Source organism: Peromyscus californicus, unplaced genomic scaffold, assembly GCF_007827085.1.
Source record: "Peromyscus californicus insignis strain IS unplaced genomic scaffold, ASM782708v3 Scaffold_1__1_contigs__length_55948999, whole genome shotgun sequence".
In the NCBI taxonomy this organism is placed as follows: Eukaryota; Metazoa; Chordata; class Mammalia; order Rodentia; family Cricetidae; genus Peromyscus; species Peromyscus californicus.
In genome coordinates, this window is record NW_026294492.1 from 6,901,889 (window position 1) to 6,923,775 (window position 21,887).

At 47.8% G+C, this 21,887-nt stretch overlaps 1 protein-coding gene and 1 non-coding gene across 2 annotated transcripts; both read right to left on the reverse strand.

Moving 5' to 3' along the window:
* Positions 1-14,489: 14,489 nt before the first annotated feature.
* On the reverse strand, positions 14,490-21,602 carry Odc1 (ornithine decarboxylase 1). The gene is given in 15 exon segments (XM_052745836.1): positions 14,490-15,286; positions 15,288-15,360; positions 16,030-16,244; positions 16,328-16,440; positions 16,523-16,685; positions 17,339-17,422; positions 17,597-17,678; positions 17,796-17,930; positions 18,115-18,155; positions 18,157-18,288; positions 18,439-18,465; positions 18,467-18,613; positions 18,866-18,982; positions 19,075-19,173; positions 21,487-21,602. Coding segments are annotated over 13 exon segments (1,389 nt in total). The 5' UTR covers positions 18,968-18,982; positions 19,075-19,173; positions 21,487-21,602; the 3' UTR covers positions 14,490-15,211.
* On the reverse strand, positions 20,142-20,275 carry LOC128116140 (small nucleolar RNA SNORA42/SNORA80 family). The gene has a single exon (XR_008220396.1). It is a non-coding gene; the product is annotated as a small nucleolar RNA SNORA42/SNORA80 family (small nucleolar RNA).
* Positions 21,603-21,887: the final 285 nt, after the last annotated feature.

The window sequence follows — 21,887 nt, forward strand, 5'->3', positions numbered from 1 at the left end:
AAAAAAGGAAAGGCTGTGACTGCTCCTAGGTATGGTGGAGGAGGTGCATTGCAGATTAAAGGGAGACACAGGCAGAGGCGCGGACATCTGGGAGAGCCGGGAGTGGACATGACCCTGAGGGGGAGGGTAAGGGAGGGGAGAGAGAGGGGAACTAGGTGCATCAGCCATGACTCCTGAAGAGAATAGATGGGAAAAACAAAAGACAGACAGACAAATGCCAGGTCACCAAAATGGTTGGATTATACAGGGAAGGGGGCACTGGGAAGCCCAGCCTCTGGGCTGGAGGTTGGATTATACAGGGAAGGGGGTGCTGGGAAGCCCAGCCTCTGGGCTGGAGACGTTTAGGGTAGGGGGCCGGGTATGCCAGCCAGCAGGACCCTGTAACAGATAGTAGACGCTGAGGGATGCTGGGAGAACATGGCGGCGGTCAGGTCCACTTTGATATGTTAAGTGGGCACCTCAGCAGTTTGTCCCGGGTTTGAAGCCGAACAGTTGTGTGGCAAATGTTACACTATGGACGGACCTGCCGTTTTCCTTCCCAAGCAAGGCTTCTTGTGCCCTGACAAGAGGCATCGCAGTGCAAACAAGATCTTCAGTTTTCTGTGAGACCCAGTGACTCAGGCAAGGGTCTGTCCTCCACCCGAGCTGAAGTGCTGAGCAGCCCACTGTGACTGACGACCTGGGGCAGATGAGGTGCCCAGAGGCAGGACCCGACCTCAAACTCTCAGGAGCAGGGCTAGCAGGATAGCAAGTGGTTGCCAGGCCCATCTCCACAAGACCCCGGCTCCTGCAGGGATGTGGCTGTGAGGAGAGGGTCGGGTACTGCGGATGGGAGTGGGTGGGTGGTAGGGACGGGGCCATGCCAAGAAGGGGGCCTAGGTGGGCTCTGCCTCTGGCTCGGAGACGTTTGCCTGGGACAGCTGCACTGAGACACACAACTCTCTGGACCCCACCCTCGAGGTGCTTGGGGTCCAGGTAGGCCAGATGTGCATGCACAGGCCCCGGTGCCTCCACGTGGTATGGGCACAGGGATACCTCAGGAAGCTGCAGGCATTACCCACTGCAGGGACAGGCAAAGAGAGAGTGAAACACGCTGAAGAGGACCCGCTGGTCTGTCCCTGGAGGTGCCACAGCCTGAGGTAGGGGTGAGGGTTGGGGGATTCTGGAAAGGGGCCCCAGTCAGAGAACAAGTCGGCCTAGCTAGATCTTAAACGCTAGGTCCTGCTGCCCCCTGGTGGCTAAGACCGGGAGGACTGACTGCCCAGGGCCGCACAGCCTGGTCCTGAAGCCCAGCAGCTTTGTTTCCCATGCCCTTCGACTGATGGGGATGCTGAGGCCGTGGGGGAACCTGACTTTCAGTAGGCAACACAACACCCAAAAGCCAGGCCCAGGATCCTGGTGCTCCAGACTCAGAAGCCTCGTCAAGCTGCCGAGTTAAATGAGATAAACCACAAATAATGTTTTTTGAATAGGTTCCGGGCAATAGCTTAAGTTTTTATTTGCTAAATATGGCCTCCCTGCCTGTAAATCCAGAGCTGAACATGCATGGCCGCCAAGACAGGCCATGGCACAGGCAGCCCAGGGCTTAGCACATGGACCACCTAGTAGATGCAGCACACTCCAGCCCAGACCCTCAGCGCAGCTCCCTACGCCTTCTCCCAAGCAGACTACCTTAGTTGTCAAGCACAGAGAGAGGCCAAGCAAGCTCCACCTTAGAAACCCTTTAGGTTAGCTGAGCAGTGGTGGTGCATCCCTCTGATCCCAGCACTCAGGAGGCAGAGGTAGGAGCATCTCTGAGTTTGAGGCCAGCCTGGTCTACAGATCGAGATCCAGGACAGTGAGGGATACATAGGGAACCCCTGTCTTGAAAAGCCCAAAAGGAAACAAAGGCAGTCTCTGGTGGAAGTCTCCTGCCCTACCACAGGCCAGGCCAGCATCCTGAACCCCAGGTAAGACCTCTTCTTCTCCCCACCAGGGCCCATGCAACATAACCCCAACAGCAGCCCATTCTCTCCTTGTCACTATATCCCAGCTCACACCTTGATGGAAGCCTCCTACCCCATCATAGCCCAGGCCAGCATCTCGAACCCCAGGTAAGGCTGCCCCCACCCTGCCCGGGCTCACCTCCATAACTCCAACTCCCCCTCCTCTGTTCATTACCACATCCCTGCCCACAACTCTGTCGGAAGCCTCCCACCCCACCAGAGACTAGACCAGCTCCCTGAAAACCCGGCAGCAGCTTCCTATCCCAACAGAAGCCAGGCCGGCATCCTGAACCCCAGAGCACCACTGGCCAGATCAGAGGCCATGTATATAGCCAGAATTCCAGTCCCAAACTTGGGGGGCCATCCCCTGCTGGACCAGAGGGCCATCCAGACCACCAGAAGTCCAGCTCCCCAACTCAGGCAGAGACCCTTTAACTCAACCACAGAAGCCAGAAGATCAGAAAGGAAACAGAACCCAGTGAAGAAAACACCCATTCAACAAAGACAATCCGGAAATCAGCACCTAGACCTGGAATCACTCCAAATCCAGATGCCTAAACGTCAGTGTAAGAACACCATCATCAACAGCCAGGGCAATATGTCACCACCAGAGCCCAGCCATCCCACTACAGCAAGTTCTGAATATTCCAGTTGAAGCACAAGAACACAACCTTGAAACCAACTTTATAATCCCTTAAAGAATGTCAAGGGCCGGGCGGTGGTGGCACACGCCTTTAATCCCAGCACTCGGGAGGCAGAGGCAGGCGGATCTCTGCGAGTTCAAGGCCTGCCTGATTTACAGAGTGAATCCCAGGAAAGGTGCAAAGCTACACAGAGAAACCCTGTCTCGAAAAACAAAAAAACAAAACAAAACAAAACAAATGTCAAGAAAGTCAAGAAAAAACAAACGATTGAAGGAAACAAAACCACTGGACACCTGAAAATGGAAATAGAAGCAATAAAAAACACACAAACTGAGGGAATTCTGGAAATGGAAAATCTAGGTAAGTGAACCATCACCAACAGAACATAAGAGATGGGAGAGAGAATCTCAGGCATTGAAGACACAACAGAACAAATAGATACATTGGTGAATGAAAATGTTAAATCTAAAAAATTCACAGGGGGGGGGAGGTGGTGGTGGTGGTGGCGCACACCTTTAATCCCAGGACTCAGGAGGCAGAGGCAGGTGGATCTCTGTGAGTTCAAGGCCAGCCTGGTCTACAGAGCTAGTTCCAGGACAGCTAGGGTTGTTACACAGAGAAACCCTGTCTCAAAAAACCCAACCCCCCCCCCAAAAAAAACCCAAAATCTAAAAAGTCCCTGACACAAAACATCTGGGATATTATGAAAAGACCAAACCTAGGAATAATAGGAATAGAAAGAGAAAATCCCAGCTCAAAGGCCCAGAAAATATTTTTAACAAAACCATAGAAGAAATTTTCCTAACTTAAAGAAGGACATACCTATAAAGGTACAAGAAGCTTACAGAACATCAAATACCCCTTGCCACATAATATCAAAACACTAAACACACAGAACAAAGAAAGAACATTAAAAGCTGCAAGAGAAGAAGGCCAAACAACATATATGAAGGCAGATGTATTAGAATCACACCCAACTTCTTAACGGAGACTCTAAAAGCCAGAAGGGCCCAGACGAATGTGCTGCAGACTCTAAGAGACCACAGATGCCAACCCAGACTACTATACCCGCAAAACTTTCAATCACCATAGATGGAGAAAACAAGATATTCCATGGTAAAGTCAAATTTAGACAATATCTACCCACAAACCCAGATCTATAGAAAGTACTAGGAGAAAAACCTCCAAACCAAGGAGGTTAACTACAGCCACGAAAACACAGGTAATGAATAATCTCATATCAACATAACCGAAAGAAGAAACACACACACACAACACCAACAACTACAACAAAATAACAGGAATTAGCAATCATTGGTCATTATCATATCTCTCAATATCAATGGACTCAATTCCACAATTAAAAGATTACAAGCGAACAGAATGGATGCGAAAACAAGATCCATCCTTCTTCTGCATACAAGAAACACACCTCAACAAAGATTGACATTACCACAGAGTAAGGGGTTGAAAAAAGATTTTCCAAGCAAATGGCCCCAAGAAGCAAGCTAGTGTAGATATTCTAATGTGTAACAAAATAGACTTCTAGCCAAAATTAGTCAAAAGAGATAGGAAGGATACTTCATATTCAAAGGAAAAAATCCACCAAGAAGACATCTCAGTTCTCAACATCTATGCCCCAAACACAAGGGCACGCATGTTTGTAAAGGAAATACTACTAAAGGTTAAATCACACATTGATAGTGGGAGACTTTAATACCCCACTCTCACCAATGGACAGGTCATCCAGACAAAAACTGAAGAGAAGAAATACCAGAGGTAACAGACATTATGAACGAAAAGAACCTAACAGGTAAAGAATACACTTTCTTCTCAGTATCTCATGGAATATTCTCCAAAATTGACCCCAAACTCGGTCACAAAGCAAGTCTCAACAGACACAAGAAAATTGAAATAACACCCTGCATTCTATCAGACCACCATGGATTAAAACTGGATTTCATGCCGGTGGTGGCGCACACCTTTAATCCCAGCACTCGGGAGGCAGAGGCAGGCGGATCTCTGTGAGTTCGAGGCCAGCCTGGGCTACAGAGTGAGCTCCAGGAAAGGCACCAAAGCTACACAGAGAAGCCCTGTCTTGGAAAACAAAAAACAAACAAAACCCTAGATTTCAACATCAACAAAAATAGAAAGCCTACAAACTCATGGAAAATGAACAACTCTCTACCGAATTACCACTAGATCAAGGAAGAAATAAAGACTTCCCAGAATTCAATGAAAGTGAATGCACAAGATACCCAAACTTGTGAGACACAATGAAAGCAGTGCTAAGAGAAATAAACGTTCATGGCACTCAGTGCCTTCATGAAGAATGTGAAGATCACTCGTGACTTAACAGCACACCTGAAAGTTCGAGAAAAAAAGCAAATGCACCAAAGAGGAGGAGAGCAGTAGGGAACCAAACTCAGTGCAGAAACCAACAAAATAGAAACAGAGAGAACAATCCAAAGAATCGATGCAACAGAGGGGATTCTTGGAGAAAAAGCAAGAAGATGGACAAACCTTTATCAAGGCAGAGAGAAAAACCAAATTAACAAAATCAGAAACAAAAGGAGGGCATAACAGACTCCGAGGAAATTCAGAATCATCAGGTCATACTTTAAAAACCTGGACTCCACAAAATTGGAAAATCTAAAGGAAAGGGACAAATTTCTTGATAGGGATCACTTACCAAAGTTAAATGAAGATCGGATAAATAATTTAAATAGACCTATAACCCCTAAGAAAACAGAAGCAGTCATTAAAAGTCTCCCAACTAAAAAAAGTCCAGGACCAGACAATTTTAGCACAGAATTTTACCAGACTTTCAAGGAAGAGCTAAAACCAGTACCACTCAAATTTTTACACAAAATAGAAACAGAAGAAACACTGCCCGATTCATTTTATGAGGCCACAGTCACCCCTGACAACCCAAACCACACGAAGACTCAAGAAAGAGAACTGCAGACCAATGAACAGATGCAAAAATACTCAATAAAATACTGAATCCAAGAACACACTGAAAAGATCATAACCATCACCAAGTAGGCTTCATCCCAGAGGCAGGGATGGTTCAACATACGAAAATCTGCCAGCGTAACCCACCATATAAACTGAAAGAAAAAAAAAAAAAACATCATTAGATGTTCAAAAAGCCTTTGACAAAAACTAATACCTCTCGTCTTAATTAGGGTTTACTATTGCTAATAGAGACACCATGGACCATGCCAACTCTTATAAAGAAAACATTTAATTGGGGTGGTTTGCTTATAGTTTCAGAGGTTCAGTCCATTATCATGGCAGGGAGCATGGTGGCGTGCAGGCGAGACGGTGCTGGAGCTGAGAGTGCTACATCTTCCAGGCAACAGGAAGTCCACTGACTGTCACACTGAGGGAAACTTGACAAAAGAGACCTGAACCCCCCCCCCACACACACACACAGTGACACACTTCCTCCAACAAGGCCACACCTCCTAATAGTGCCACTCCCTTTGGGGGACATTTTCTTTCAAACCACCACACCCCTTCATGATCAAAGTATTAGAAAGATAAGAGACATACCTAGACACAATAAAAGGAATATACAGCAAGCCGATGGCTTAATGGAGAGAAACTCAAAGCAAATCCACTAAAATCAGGAACAAGACAAGGCTGTCCACTCTCTCTAATCTATTCAATAGAGTACTGAAGTTCTAATTAGAGCAGTAAGACAACTAAAGGAGATCAAGGGGGTACAAATTGGAAAGGAAGAAGTCAAAGTATTGTTATTTGCAGATGATAGTATACATAAGTGACCCCAAAAATTCTACTAGGAACTCCTAGAGCTGATAAACACCTTCAGTTAAGTGGCTGAATACAAGATTTAACTCATAAAAAAAATCAGTAGCCCTTCTATATACAATGACAAATGGACCAAGAAAGAAATCAGGGAAACAACACCTTTTACCATGAGCCATAAACAATATAAAAACATCTTGGGGTAACTCTAACCAAGCAAGTGAAAGACCTGTATGACAAGAACTTCAAGTTTTTGAAGAAAGAATTTGAAGATATCAGAAGATAGAAAGATCTCCCATGCTCATGAATTGGTAGGGTTAACATAGTAAAAATAGTCATATTACTAAACGCAATCCACAGATTCAAGGCAATCCCCATTAAAATCCCAACACAAGTATTTACAGACATTGAAAGAACAATACTCAACTTCATATGGAAAAAACAAAAAAACTCAGGATTGCTAAAACAATCCTGTACAATGAAAGAAGTTCTGGAGGGTATCAGCATCCCTGATCTAAACTCTACTACAGAGCTATAGTAATAAAAACTGCGTGGTATTGGCATTAAAACAGACAGGTGGATCAATGGAATAGAACTGAAGACCCACATATAAATCCATATACCTCTGGACACCTAACTTTCCACAAAGAAGTCAAAATGATACAATGGAAAAAAAAAATAAAGTATCTTCAACAAATGGTGCTGGTCTAACTGGATGGATGTCTGCATGCTGAAGAATACAAATAGATCCATATCTATCACCCTGCACAAAACTCAAGTCCTAATGTATCAAAGACCCCAACACAAATCTAGATACACTGAACCTGATAGAAGAGAAAGTGAGGAATAGCCTTGAATGCATTGGCACAGGAGACAACTTCCTGAACAGAACACCAATAGCACAGACACTGAGATCAACAATTAATAAATGGGACCTCATGAAACTGAAAAACTTCTATAAGGCAAAGGACACCATCAATAGAACAAAATGGCAGTCTACAGAATGGGAAAAGATCTTCACCAACTCCTAATTTCCAAAATATATATACAAAGAACTCAAGAAACTAGGCATCAAAACCAAATAATAATTTTTAAATTGGGTACAAATCTAAACAGAATTCTCAACAGAAGAATCTCAAATGGCCCAGAAACACTTAAAGAAATGTTCAACATCTGTAGCCATCAGGAAAACACAAATCAAAATGACTCAGACTCCATCTTACAACCTGTCAGAATGGCTAAGATCAAAACCACAACTGATAGCTCATGCTAGAGAGGATGTGGAACAAGGGCACACTCCTCCACTGCTGGTTAGAGTACAAACTTGTACAGCCACTTGGAAATCAATACAGCAGTTTCTCAGAAAATTGAGAATCCATCTACCTCAAGATCCAGTTATACCATTCCTGGGCATATAACCAAAGGATGCTCCATCATACCACAAGGACACTTGCTCAACTATGCTCATAGCAGCTTTATACATAATAGCCAACACCTGGAAACAACCTATAATATGTCCCTCATCTGAAGAATGATAAAGAAAATGTGGTACATTTACACAATAGAGGATTTACTCAGCTGTTAAAAATAATAACATTATGAAATTTGCCTGCCGATAAGTGGATGGAACTAGAAAAAAATCATCCTGAGTGAGGTAACCAGACCCAAAAAGACAAACATGGTATGTACTCACTCATAAGTGGATATTAGCTATAAAGTAAAGGATAACCAGGCTACAATCCACGGACCCCAGAGAGGCTAGGTAACAAAGAAGACCCAAATGGGGGGTGCTTGCAGCTCCCTGAGAAGGAGAAATAGATTTTGTGGGTGGACTGGAAGGTGGGGATGGGAACATGAGAGGTCAAGTGCCGGGGGTGGGGGGGGAGGGGTTGTGGAGGGGGAGAGTATTAAAACATATGACTGGAAAATGGGATTTGGGGGTGAGGCAGAAACCTAGCGCAAGGGAAACTCCTAGGAATCTACAAAGCTGACCCCAGCTAAGACTCCTAGCAATAAATGAAGAGGGTGACTTTACCAGCCATCTCTTGTGACCAGACAAGACTTTCAGTGGAGGGATTGGGGCAACAACCCAGCCACATAACCTTAGACCTACAGTCTGTCCTGCCTACGGGATGTTTTGGTGGCGCAGAAATTGTAGGTGTGGCCAACCAATGACTGATTCAGCCTAAGACCCATGCCATGAGAGTGTGCCCATCCCTGACACTGCCTGGAGCGCCAGGACCCAAAGACTGATGTCCTAGACACCTAGGATAGAACCAAACATGACTGGCAAAAAAAAAAAAAAAAAAAATTAGTGTAATGATGCCTAATGATATTTGCTATACTCTTAGATTGGTGACTATCCCAACTGTCATCAGAGAGGTTTCATCCAGCAACTGACGGAAACAGATGCAGACCCACAGTCAAACATTAGGCACAGCTCGGGGAATCCTGCGCTAAAGCAGGAGAAAGGATTGCAGGAGCTGGAGGGGTCACGGACGTCACAAGTAAACCCACAGAATCACTACCCGGGCTCATAGGAGCTCACAGAGACTGAATCAGCAACCACAGAGCCTACATGAGCCTGCCCTAGGCCCTCTGCATGTATGTTACAGTTGTGTAGCTTGGTCTTTTTTTTTTTAAGTTTTTTTATAATTTATTCTTATTTCATGCACATTGAATATATGTCTCTGTGAGGGTGTCAGATGACCTGAAAGTGGAGTTACAGGCAATTAGGAGCTTGCCACATGGGTGCTGGGAAGTGAACCCTGGTCCTCTAGAAGAGCAGCCAGTGCTCTTAACCACTGAGCCATCTCTCCAGCCCTGTAGCTTGGTCTTCTTGTGGAACTTATAACAGTGGGAGCAGGGGCTGTCACTGACTCTTTTGCCTGCTTATGGGACCCTACTCCTCATACTGGGTCACCTAGTTCAGCCTTAATACAACTGGAGGTTCTTAGTCTTACTGCAACTTGATATGCCATGTTTGGTTGATATCCGTGGGAGGCCTGCCCTTTTCTGAGTAGAAACAGAAGAGGAGTGGATGGGGGGATGGGGGAGATAGAGGGGAGGTAGGGTGAGGGACGAGGAGGAGGAGGAGGGAGGAGGAGGAGGAGAGAAAACTGTGGTCAGGATGTAAGTAGATAAATAAGAAAAAAGAAAAGAAAGGCAAACAGTGTCTTAGTTAAGAGTTTCTACTGCTGTGATGAAACACTATGACCATAAAGCAAACTGGAGAAGAAGTTCATGTGGCTTACACTCCCACAGCACTGTTCTTCACTGAAGGAAGTCAGGACAGAAACACACAGGACAAGAACCTGGAGGCAGGAGCTGATGCAGAGGCCATGGGGGGGGGGGCGGGCGGTGCTGCTTACTGGCTTGCTCTCCACGGCTTGCTCAGCCTGCTTTCTTATAGAACCCAGGACCACCAGCCCAGGGATGGCACCACCTACAAGGGACTGGGCCCTCCCCTATTGATCACTAATTGAGGAGAAGCCTTACAGCTGGATCTCATGGAGGCGTTCCCTCAACTGAGGCTCCTTCCTCTCTGATGACTCTAGCTTGTGTCAAGTTGACACACAAACCCACCCTGTATTGGCCTGGGCGGTGGTGACACATGCCTTCAATCCCAGCACTTGGGAGGCAGAGGCAGGCGGATCTCTGAGTTCGAGGCCAGCCTGGGCTACAGAGTGAGTTCCAGGAAAGGCTCCAAAGCTACACAGAGAAACCCTGTCTCAAAAAACTAAAAAACAAAACAACAACAACAACAAACCCACCCTGTACAACTGACCCCTTGTCAACTTGACACACAAACACATCACCTTTAAGCCATAACCCTTCCTTTCTTATTCATCCCCAAAATCTCACATTAAAAACAAATAATTTTAAAAGTGCCACTCTCATCCAGGTGGTGCTGGCGAATGCTTTTAATCCCAGCACTTGGGAAGCAGAGCCAGGCAGATCTCTGTGAGTTTGAGGCCAGCCTGGTCTACAGAGTGAGTTCCAGGGAAGACGCAAACCTACACAGAGAAAATCCTGTCTCGAAAAACCGAAAAAAAAAAAAAGTCCCACTATCTTTACAAATTCAAATGCATTAAAATTTAAAATAGCCAACCTCTTTTAAAATCCAAAGTCTTAAAATTCAAAGTCAACTGTGAGCTCCAGTAAAATACTTTCTTATATCAAGAGCGAAAAATCAGGGCACAGTCACAATTGTATCAAAGCAAAACCAAATTCTAACCGTCCAAAGGCTGAGATCCACTCACGATTTTCTGGGCTTCTCCAAAAAGCCTGGGTCACTATTCCAGCCTCACCCTCTGCAGCAGCACACAGCTTGTGTTCTAGGCTCCAGCTGGCTCCACTCCACAGCTCCTGCTGTTCTTGGTGGTCATCTCACGGTACTCGCCATCTGCAAAACGCTGGGGACTCTGCTGCAACTGGGCTGCACTTTCACCAATAGCCTCTCATAGGCTCTCTTCATGGTGCCAAGCCTCAATTTCTCTGCATGACCCCTTCAGTCCTGGGCCTTCAACTGCTACTGAGGCTGCACCCTCAGCAATGGCCTCTCCTGCCTCTTTTAGTGCCAAGCCTCAGCTGCTCTCCGTGCCCTTCATGTCTTCACAACCAGGACCACCTGGGTGATGCTTAAACATTACCCAGTCCGGCTGCCAGCATGAGGTACAACCTTGGCCGCCTCTGGAACACGGCTTCTCTGTGCTCTCAGAAAACACTTCCCACAAGATTTCACCAGGGATGCTGGTCTCTTCTTAATCATGCTAATTTCTTAGCCCCAGCTGACCAGCATCGAGTAGCCCAGCAAAGCAAAATTTTGCTTTAGGAGTTGTGGCATCTTGTTCATCACAGCTGATTCTTCAGCCCCAGCTAACCAGAACCACGGGATCTTAATTCAAAATAACAGATGGCCCCAATAGTCTTTAAACTTCCCTCTGAACCTTCAATAGCCAGTCCTCCATCCTCTGCCCTGCTCTCAACATTCTTATCTTCCAAGCTCCCACAGATTTCTTAACACTCAATGGTTCTTCTAGCCCAAAGTTCCAAAGTCCCTTCCACAGTCGTCCCAAAAACATGATCAGGTCTCTCATCCCACTATGTTGCTGCCAATTTCTATCTTAGGGTTTCTATTGCTGTGACGAAGCACCATGGCAATAAAGCAAGTTGGGGAGGAAAGGGTTTATGTGGCTTACACTTCAACATTGCTATTCATCATTGAAGGAAGTCAGGACAGGGACTCAAACAGGGCAGGAACCTGGAGGCAGGAGCTGAGGCAGAGGCCATGGAGGGGTGCTGCTTACTGGTTTGCTCCTCATGGCTTGCTCATCCTGCTTTCTTAGAGAACCCAGGACCACCAACCTAGGGATGGCCCCACCTACCATGGGCTGGGCCCTCCCCCATAGATCACTAATTGAGAAGATGCCTTACAACTGGATCTCATGGAGGCATTTCCTCAGCTGAGGCTCCTTCCTCTGATGACTCTACCTTGTGTCAAGTTGACATACAAAACCAGCCAGTACAGGACAGACAGACAGACAGACTTTAGGCCAGGTAAACAAGTCTGGCCACCCTCAAGCAAGCAGCAAATGTGGCTAAAACCCTGCTCCACTAACAGCCAGTGTTTCAGGGGTGGGGCTATGGATGTCGAAGTTACTAGCTTTTCTGGTGCTGTGATAAAACACTGGCCCAAAGCAACTGGTGGGCGAAGGGTTTGTTTGGTTTGCAAGACCATCATGGAGGGAAACCAGGCCAGAAGCTCAAGGCGGGAACCTCAAGGCAAGAGCTGGAGTAGATATCACAGGGAAACGGAGAAATGTCGCTTAATTCTGGGTTCTGCAATCCTGCCCGTGGCAAGTCTAGGAGCACGCTGGCTCGCTCCCCGGGCTGCAGATGAGGCAGCTAGAGAGGAGCCACGATGGGGCCTCCTCAGCTGGCGTCTGTCCAACTCCCCCGCTCAACTCAGTCCATGGCAGGAATGAGGTGCCAATCTCGGCTGAGTTCCAGGGCCAGAGGTGCTTTGGGCTGCCCCTGCCTGCTGCCATTGGGGCAGGGAATGAGCCAGAGGCCGAGCAAGTTTCAGGGGCTGGGGAGATGGCTCAGTGAGTAAAACACTCACTTGCCTTGCAAGCATGAGGTCGAGTTTGATCCTAGCACTCACAAAAAAATCCAGGTGGCCGGGGCCTGTCATCCCGGAGTGGGAGAGGTGCTGACAGGATCCCTGGGGCTTGCTGGCCAGCCAGTATAGTCACCCGTGAACCCAGGTCTGGCGAGACACTGGAACAGTAAGGTTTGAGAGTGGGTGCAGAGGGGGCTCACTGGGGGTGATGTGCTGACAGCCCAGCTCCAGGTTCAATGAGTCCTTTCTCAAGGGACGGAGGGACAGCGATGTAACAGGGACACCTGACATCCCCCTCTGGGCGCTGCATGCATGCATGCATGTATACAAGGTGTGCATACCCCCCTCACTACACATGTCACACACACACACACACAACTATATGCGAAGAGCTACAGCATTGTTTTAAAATTGTTTTCATCGACTTTAGTTATGTGTAACCATACTTTACCCTTCTAAAAATAAAGTGGTCAAGGAAGACACCAGAGGTCGAACTCTAACCTACACCTGTGTGCACACACGTGTTTAGACACCCACACACGCATACATGTATATACATACATAAGTCAAAAAAGAATTCAGAAAAGCTGGATGTGAAATCTTAGCATTCACCCCATGAGACTGAGGCAGGAAGGATGATAAATTCAAGGTCAGGGTCGCTGGGCAGTGGTGGCACACGCCTTTAATCCCAGCACTCGGGAGGCAGAGCCAGGTGGATCTGTGAGTTCAAGGCCACCCTGGTCTACAGAGCAAGGTCCCAGGACAGGCACCAAAGATAGAGAGACCCCATCTCAAACCAAAACTAGGTCAAAGCTGCCTCACATCCCATCAAGAGTGAGCATGCCTGTCTTCCAGAGCTTACCAACCTCTCCCGTGGCAAGAAGGAACCCAAGGCCTTTTGAGCATGCTAGGCTACCACTCCACCAGGGCTGAGGAACTGCCTTTGCCAGCCCGACAGGTGAGGATGTTTCTCCAAAGGTCAAAAACTGTATTTAGGGGCGGGCGGGATGGTCCAGTGGTTAAGTGTGCTGGCTGCTCTGGCAGAGGACCCAGGTTCTGTAACTCCATTTCTAGATCTGATGCTCTCTTCTGGTCTCCCCCAGGCATGAAGCACCCATGTGGTACTTTAGATAGAGGGCAGCAAGCAAAGACAAGTTGTACTCTCCCATGAACCCCTCACTGGCTTTCACCTTTTTAGACTGCTTTGCACCTTTACAGATTGGAGTTTCCTCTGAAGAAAATGAGCCCTGGAGCCCTCCCCACTTGTCCCTTGCCTTCAGTGACTCCCATAGTCAAGAACTTTCATCTGTCGAAAATGTATTCCCGCCAAAGGAGCTGGAGAGACCTTAACTTCCCCAGATGGTTATCCAGTTATCCTAACTACCACTAACCCAAGCCTGGGCTGGGGGCCCATCCTCCCTTTGTAATCAAGTCCCCACATGAGCCAGCCTAATTGGCCCAGCTGTTAGAAGTATGGATACCACCTGAACCTATACCCTTCCTTAACCACCAGGCTTCACCGCATTCCTTTCCTCCCAACTCCAGCCACATCTTTGTAGCTCCCAAGAAAGTTCACATTTTAGCAAATAAAGCCACAGCCCTGAGCATGGGGAATAAGGAGATCATGTATGTGTAGTTGTGATCTTGAAGAGGAAGGCATCCCAAGAGCCAGGATTTCCCGCTCACACCAATGGCGGGCACAACACCGCAGCAGACTGGAGGGCTTCTGCCCTGGGGCAGCCCTCCCCTCCAGATGCTCACAGGTCTGTGCCTTTACTCAGGCTACACCTAACTATTTGGTTGGTTATCTGAGGTAGGGTCTGTTAGCACACTGGTCAGAAACTCCAGTGCTCGGATTACAGGCTATGACTCTCCTGAGCTACAGGTTTTCCACAGTTAAAGACTTCTTCAGGAGTAGGTGTGTAAACTGAGTAGATTATGAAAGGTCACTGGTCAAGGTAAAGATTTACAACACAGTGGTTGCTGCTGTTGAATTTATTACAGGAAGTTGATTGCCAAGTGCTGTACGATACTTCCAGCCGTTACTAGGTTGTCTGAGGCGAAGTCAAGGGGTTGGGGAACATTCAGGGTTTCTGCAGGCAAGGTTCAAAGAGCCTCTGATGCCCTCCCTGGGATGTGGCCAGGACATCAGGTCTCTGGGCAGATGACATTCCTCACCCACAGGCTCTGGGCACCAACATCACAGCCAAGTGCACGCACAGCCGCCGGGCTGACTGAGCAGACTGATGCTGTGTAGAGGGCGTGGCCTCGTCCCAGCCACCTTGTCCTCTGCTGTGACTACAGCAGCCTGTGCAGGAAGTGTGTGCCTTCTTTAAGGGACACTTGCAAACATTCCCTGATGCCCAATTATTTCAAGATCGTTTATTTTCAAAATGGGTCACAACATCAGCTTTTGGCCCATTCTGCCAAATGCACAAGCTACAAATGCTTGCTCAGCAGCTGAGGGGCACGTTAGTATCATGTCTGAAAAATGAATAAAAATCCATATAAAACAAATATTCAAAGTTTCCATAGGAACACAGGTAAGTGTGACCCATCTCCTAGCCTTCCATTCTGCATCTGTTGCAACCCCTACTCTTACAAAGACCTCAAAGCTAGCAGTAATTAAGTTAAACGGTCCCCCCAAATCCCTTAATTCAAGCTAAACTTGCAGCTGAGAGCTACACATTGATACTAGCAGAAGCACAGGCTGCTGGGTGCCGGTCCATCCCGCTCTCCTGGGCACATGACAAGGGGCAGCAGCGTGCCCACATCCTGCTCCTCCACTTCTGGTGGGAAGCCATGGCTCTGGATCTGCTTCATGAGTTGCCTGAAAACAAACAAGTGGCATTCAAAACCCAAGTCCCTCCGATGGGCAGCCAGTCTCCCAAGACAGCATGCCCCGTCACTACAGCACAAGGCGGGAGCAATTCAATGCACCGCTTCATTAATGGGGAAATCATGGGTGACAGACGCGAACTTGAACACTAGTTACATTAATATTCTAGCTGCAAAGGATTTAACTGCTTTTAGTTCTAAGAACCTTCCGAGCTCCTCAGCTCTGGGAAAAAAAAAAAAAAAAAGGGGGTTGGGGATTTAGCTCAGTGGTAGAGTGCTTGCCTAGCAAGCGCAAGGCCCTGGGTTCGGTCCCTCAGCTGGGGGGTGGGGGGGAAGAACCTTCCTAGGGAAAATGTGATCATCAGTATTATTGGAGGATTCCCTTCCATTTGTCTGCCTGCATTTAACTCAAAGTAAAACAATTTCTTATCAATTAGACAAGAGCCGAGGCTTAATCAAATCCAAGGTGCCTTGTTACAGTCAAGGCCAATCATCAACTGATTCCTCTTCCTCAGCCTAGCATGTTTTCCCCCACGGTGGAGCATGCACCCAGGGATGGAATCCATGGCTCCTTCCTGCTCATGGTAGGTAAATGTCCCACCACTGAACAACCCAGAGATCCATGCTCAGGAGAAATACAAGGATGCACAAGCTCACTCACCACATTGACCTCGACATGACGTAGTAGATGGAAGGCCTCTGGAACCCATTGAAAGTAGAGGCAGCAGCAACGGTGTATGCACCCATGTTCTCAAAGAGCATCCAATCACCCACATGCATTTCAGGCAGGTTACAGCGCTCGACGATCCGATCAAGGCCATCACATGTTGGTCCCCAGATGCTGGATGAGTAATACTTCTCATCTGGCTTGGGTCTCTGTATGAAGACATTGCTCCTTAATATTCCTGCATCATGTCCATCACTCTCACTGTCACAGGGAGAGCATACTCAAAACTTACCTTCGGCAGCAGGGCCTTGACATGCGCATGATCGTAAAGAATGCAGTTGAATGATCCATAGACTCCGTCATTCACATAGTACATGATGGTTTGCTCATTTGACTCATCCTCATCTACAAAGACAGATCACCTTAATTCCCGTCCATTCTGTCAATTCTCAGTTACCCTTCATGACTCACCCTCGGCACCACATACCGTCAGAGCCGGTCTGCTCCTTCCACACTACTTTCTTGGCAATGATGTTGACTGCCAGTGTGAAAGCTGACGCGACATAGTATCTGCCCGGCTCAGCTATGACTCTCACTCCAGAGTCTGGTGGGAAGTACTTGTCCAGAGCCGGGTTGATCACACTGGTGATCTAAGAGAGAGAGAGAAGGGAGCGGCCAATCATTACTCAGTTCACACAGAGGAGAGAGATCCCACTGCTATGTGTTAAAGGACAGGACATGCACTGGGAGCTGGCATCAGCAGGCCTGTCGTCGGGTAACATCTTATCTCCATGGAAACACTCTACATACCACTTCATTTCCCACTCTCCTCTCAGGACCTGTCTCTAGCTTTTTAAGACACTATGGATATTGTTTTATTATTAAACAATAGTACAAAATCAATTATTACAAAAACAGGGGCCCAATGCCAAAGCAATTCTGTTTAGCAAACAAGATAAAATCCCTCCCATTATACCTAACTCACTTAATTGTACAAACAGCAACATAAGCACCAGACGGCTTTTGTTTCCTAAGAGACTGAACCATTAAAAGTATATGGGAGCCAGGGATGACGGCATAGCTGAGGCAGGAGGATTCCAAGTTCAGGCCAACCTGAGTACAAAATGAGACCATCTCAAAAATATAAATAAGTCATTGGAAACACAATGCCAGGTCATTTACGTTCACGTCTGTCTGTTTGGCCCCTTTTGCTATCAGTAAAAATATTTAGATTTTGATACACCACCCAAATGGAACTTGCTATACCTCTGTAGGTAATTAATGTTGTAAATAAATAAGTTACCTCTTCAAATTTAAGCTTTGTATCCTCAGATCCAGGAAAGCCACCACCAATATCAAGCAGATACATGCTGAAACCAACTTCTGTCTAGAGGAAGAAAATTCACAAGTCAGATTGCCAGACTCATAACAAGTAATAAAAAATGCACACAGCAGATGTGTTTAAATCTGCTACACTGCAAAGGCTCTTACAAAAGACTAATTCTAGACTTGGAGTATTATTTCAGACAGCCCCCTCCACTAATGAGTCACATGTACTCACTCCCATGTCAAAGACACAGCGGGCATCGGACAGGGCCTGTACGAAGGTCTCAGGATCAGTACATCCACTCCCCACATGGAAGCTGAAATCAAAAGTAACAGGATGCTGTTTTTCACTAGTTCTCAAAATGAGAGAAGCCCATAAAACTGGCATTGTTTAATGTCTCAGTTTGTCACAGACCATGTCACTGAGGTCTCACCTGACACCAACGACATCAATATTTAGCTCTTTTGCCCGTTCCAAGAGAAGCCTGCTGGTTTTGAGTGTGGCACCGAACTTTACACTGAGGCGACAAACTGCTTTGGAATCATCAGTGGCAATCCGCAAAACCAACCTAGATGGACAGAAGAACATCAAGTAAATATTATTCCATCCACACTAAAGAGTCCTATCCTAAGTGTGGGTGCTGCTGCTCTGTGGGTTTGAGTCTAACCCAGGGGATAGCCTAGTTCTACTATGTGCAGGAATGGGGATAGTTAACGAAGCCCAGTCTGCTCTCCATGAGAGGACTGACTCACTTTGCCTTTGGATGTGCTCTGGCGACTTTCATCAACTCAACCCTCACTGTCAAAAGTCATCATCTGGACTCCATTACTGGCAGCATACTTGATTTGAGACACTTGTTTACAAGGATTTGCATAGATAATCCTCTCGGGAGGCACCCCAAGTCCCTGCACCAACTGTATTTCAGTCTGAAAGAGAGAGAAGGTAGGTGTTGGATTATCGACAGACTGAATGAGTCTCAAACAAAAGCACATGAAAATGCCATGTGCACCCCAGCCCATTAACACTTGCTGCCCAAGACACACAGCTGGTGCTGTCCTGGGTTAGAGCAGGCTTACCTTGCTTGCACAGTCAAAACCCGTCCCCAATGGCGGCTAGGGTGTTCACTATGGCTCTGCTGTCGTTACTTTTGACAGCATAAAAGGGAGTGACACGGGGAAGGGCTTTTCGCCATCTCAGGTGTTTCTTCAGAATGTCTCCAAGGTCAGCGACATAAAAAGCATCCTTATCGTCCTGGAATGAGAGGAGGTGCAGGGGACCTCATTAACAGTGCTGCAGTGTGCCACACTGAAAATCCCTTTCCTTTCCCCGCTTCATCAAATCCTATTCCTGTTAGCAGTCACTACCACACAGCAATGACCATCACCACTGGACAATCCACAGCCAACAAAATTCTAGATTCTCTGGCAAGACATGAAGACATGCTCACTCCCACGGTGCTAGCAACTCTCAGCCTAGCTGTGGACATGGGCTTCCCATACTCACTGAGGAATAAACTTCATTAATTTTTTGGTCCAGGATGTCCTTGGCAGTAAAGCCTTCATCGAGGATATGGCACTCAAACTCTTCCTTATTAAAGTTGTTCATGATTCTCGATGTGCCCTGAAATAGAATAATAAGCTATGAGGGTGAACCCACTCAAAGCCTTAGCAGTGACTCTCCCCAAATCACACAAGTATCAACTGAATACTTACACAAAAAACCTAGAGGTGGAATTAAACTATCGCCAGCTCCTCACAAGGCAAACTATCCAGGAACTCTGGGCGCTGTCTCCTTGGAGCGGTGGAAGCGTTCTGATGGATAGAAAACACACCATGTTGCTATTTCCCTTGGAATCTTACCATTAACGGTTAGACACTCCAACAGCATACCAGAGTTAGCAGGCGGAATAAAGTGCCCAGGACAGGAAGATCAGTGGGGTGGGCAGGAATCGCAGTGCCTAGGTGAGCCCCACAATCCCCAAACCTCTGCAGTACTCAAATAGACCAGATTCCACCCATGAGAAACATCTCAACCCCCATCCCTCCGAAAACAGCATGTGGGTTTCAGAAGTTTATCTGCACACAATCCCATGGCTGGCATTATTAGTATTACATGTTCCTATCTGCTTTATTTCCGAGCCGTTCCAGCTCTCCAGACACTTCAAATGGCAGTACAGTAACCACACACAGCCCTGTAAAACATCTTTTTTTCTTTACCCACTGGGCTACGTTATGCTTAATGATTTTTAGTGAATAATCCATCAACAATTTCCATAAGGAAACTTTCATGTCATAGTGGCATTAAAAAAAAAAAAACTTCTAATCAACCTAATATCCAGTTAAAGTTACTGTTATCTTATCAGAAATCGGTATCCTGCTGGGCGGTGGTGGCGCACGCCTTTGATCCCAGCACTCGTGAGTTGAAGGCCAGCCTGGGCTACCAAGTGAGTTCCAGGACAGGCCCAAAGCTATACAGAGAAACCCTGAAGGGGGGGGGGACAAAAACAAACAACAAAAACCTAAACATAGTATCCTGTTAAAGTTACTGTTATCAGAAATCGGTATCCTAGAGCCTGTATTGCCTACCAAATGAACACTTCTGGGAATCCAACTGTCCTCAAATGCCTTCGGCTTAGTTATGGATAATAACCATATGGCAGGATTTTTGGCTAACTTTGAGTAACAATAAGATCACCACACTGAATAAAAGCTTCTGTCTTGGTCTTATGAAACTGACACTGTCGAGTGGCCAGGTAGACAAAGGTTTCTTTTCTTTTCCCCACTGTATGACCCACTTCAGTGCCAGCAGCCTACAGGCACGGAGGCCGGGCAATGGTTAGGAGCCAGTTTGCTCTAGCATGGGACACTATGAGAGGCCCAGGGTGACAAGCCTGCCATAAATCCAAATCCATGCACGGTAAAACGATTTAATCCTCCATTTAATGAGACTTGTTGGCACTGTCAACTTCATTAGTTGCCTAAACCACTCCTAAGTGAAGACTGGAGACCAGCGCCAGCCAACTCATGTCTGCCTATGTGTATACCGTTTACAACTGATGACTAGGCTCTGGGAATAACTCTAATTTTAGGTCTTAAGTTTTTTCCAGGCAACCTTCAGACTTGAACCTGGAAATCTTTGAGACACCACTTTATTTAGCCTTTCTGCATCTCTTAACGTTTTCCCTGAATAATAAAGTATATCAAATCTGAACAATGTTCCAAACTCCTTCCGGGCGTAGCTACATCGTAACACTTAACTTTTGCCCTTCTGTGTCTCTTAACGTTTTCTCTGAATAATAAAATACGTCTACATCTGAAGAATATTGCGAACACCTTTTTTGGCTGGGCGTAGCTAAGTGGTAATTGACTCAATTAGCACAAGCGGTTAACGCTAGAAGAGATACAAGCCAATTAAAACAAAAAGAATTCCACCAGTCAAATGCTGCTCGATCTGAGACTGGAATAAAACAAGCCGCCGCATTCTTTGTCCTCCCCCAGACATCCCTGACAGGCTCTGTTCCCCACACTTTTCTTTTTCTTCTTAAATAAAGGAAAAACAGTTATTGAGGATCCTGAGCCGGGCTTCTAAACGTGCACGCCGGACAGCCCGGGAGTCGAGGCTTCTCCTAAACCACTAAGTCATTCATGGAGTCCTAATTCCCGAGTCCCAGCCGGTGGGTACTCCTCCTCGGCAGTGACTCCCAGACTAAATTTAGGGTCTAGCAACTTCGAGATCGGCTCAGCGACTCCGCTCTGCACACGGAGCGAAACTAAAGCAGGGCGAACTGCAGCAGCAGCAGCAGCAGGGCGGCCGCGCTCCCCTGCACCTGCCGCGGGGCTGGCTCGCCCTCCGTCCCTCCTCGCGCCCGGATGGTGGAAGGAGCGCCGAGCCAGTCGGGCAGACGCGGTGTGAGCTCCCGTGGGCGACGCGAGCGAGGGAGGGAGGGCTCGCAGCCCAAGAGCCAGGGGCGGCCGGCTGGCTGGCTGCCTTCCGGGCGGCTCGCAAGGTCACCGGCCCCGGGCCACGTGTCCCCGGCCGCCGCCGCCGCCGGTCGCCGGTCGCCCGCAGTCGGGGCCTGGCGGCGGCGACACGTGGCCGCACATCCCCTCCCGCGCCCGGCTCACCTCACAGCGCACGGACGCCGCTGGCCAGCCCCATGGAGATGGGAGACGCCGCCGCCGCCGCCGCCGCCACCACCGAACCCCGAGCAGGGTGCCCGGCCGCCCGCCGCCGCCGCCCCGTCAGCCGCCTTGTCGAGCCCGCCGCCGCGGCAGACGCCGGCCCGCCCGAGGTGGCGCCGAGGTGCTGCTGCTGCTGCTGCTGCTGCCGCAGCCGCTGACGGAGGGAGGGAGGGCTGGAGGGCGGGCGGACGGACGGCGGCGGCCGCTGCAGGGACTGACAAAGCCCGACGGCGCGCCGCGCCGCTACTTATACGCTGAGCACGTCGTCATGGAGACGCACCAGCTCAAACCAGCCGCGATCGGTTCCGGCCGGGGGGGAGGGGAGGGGCCGGGCCGGGGCTCCG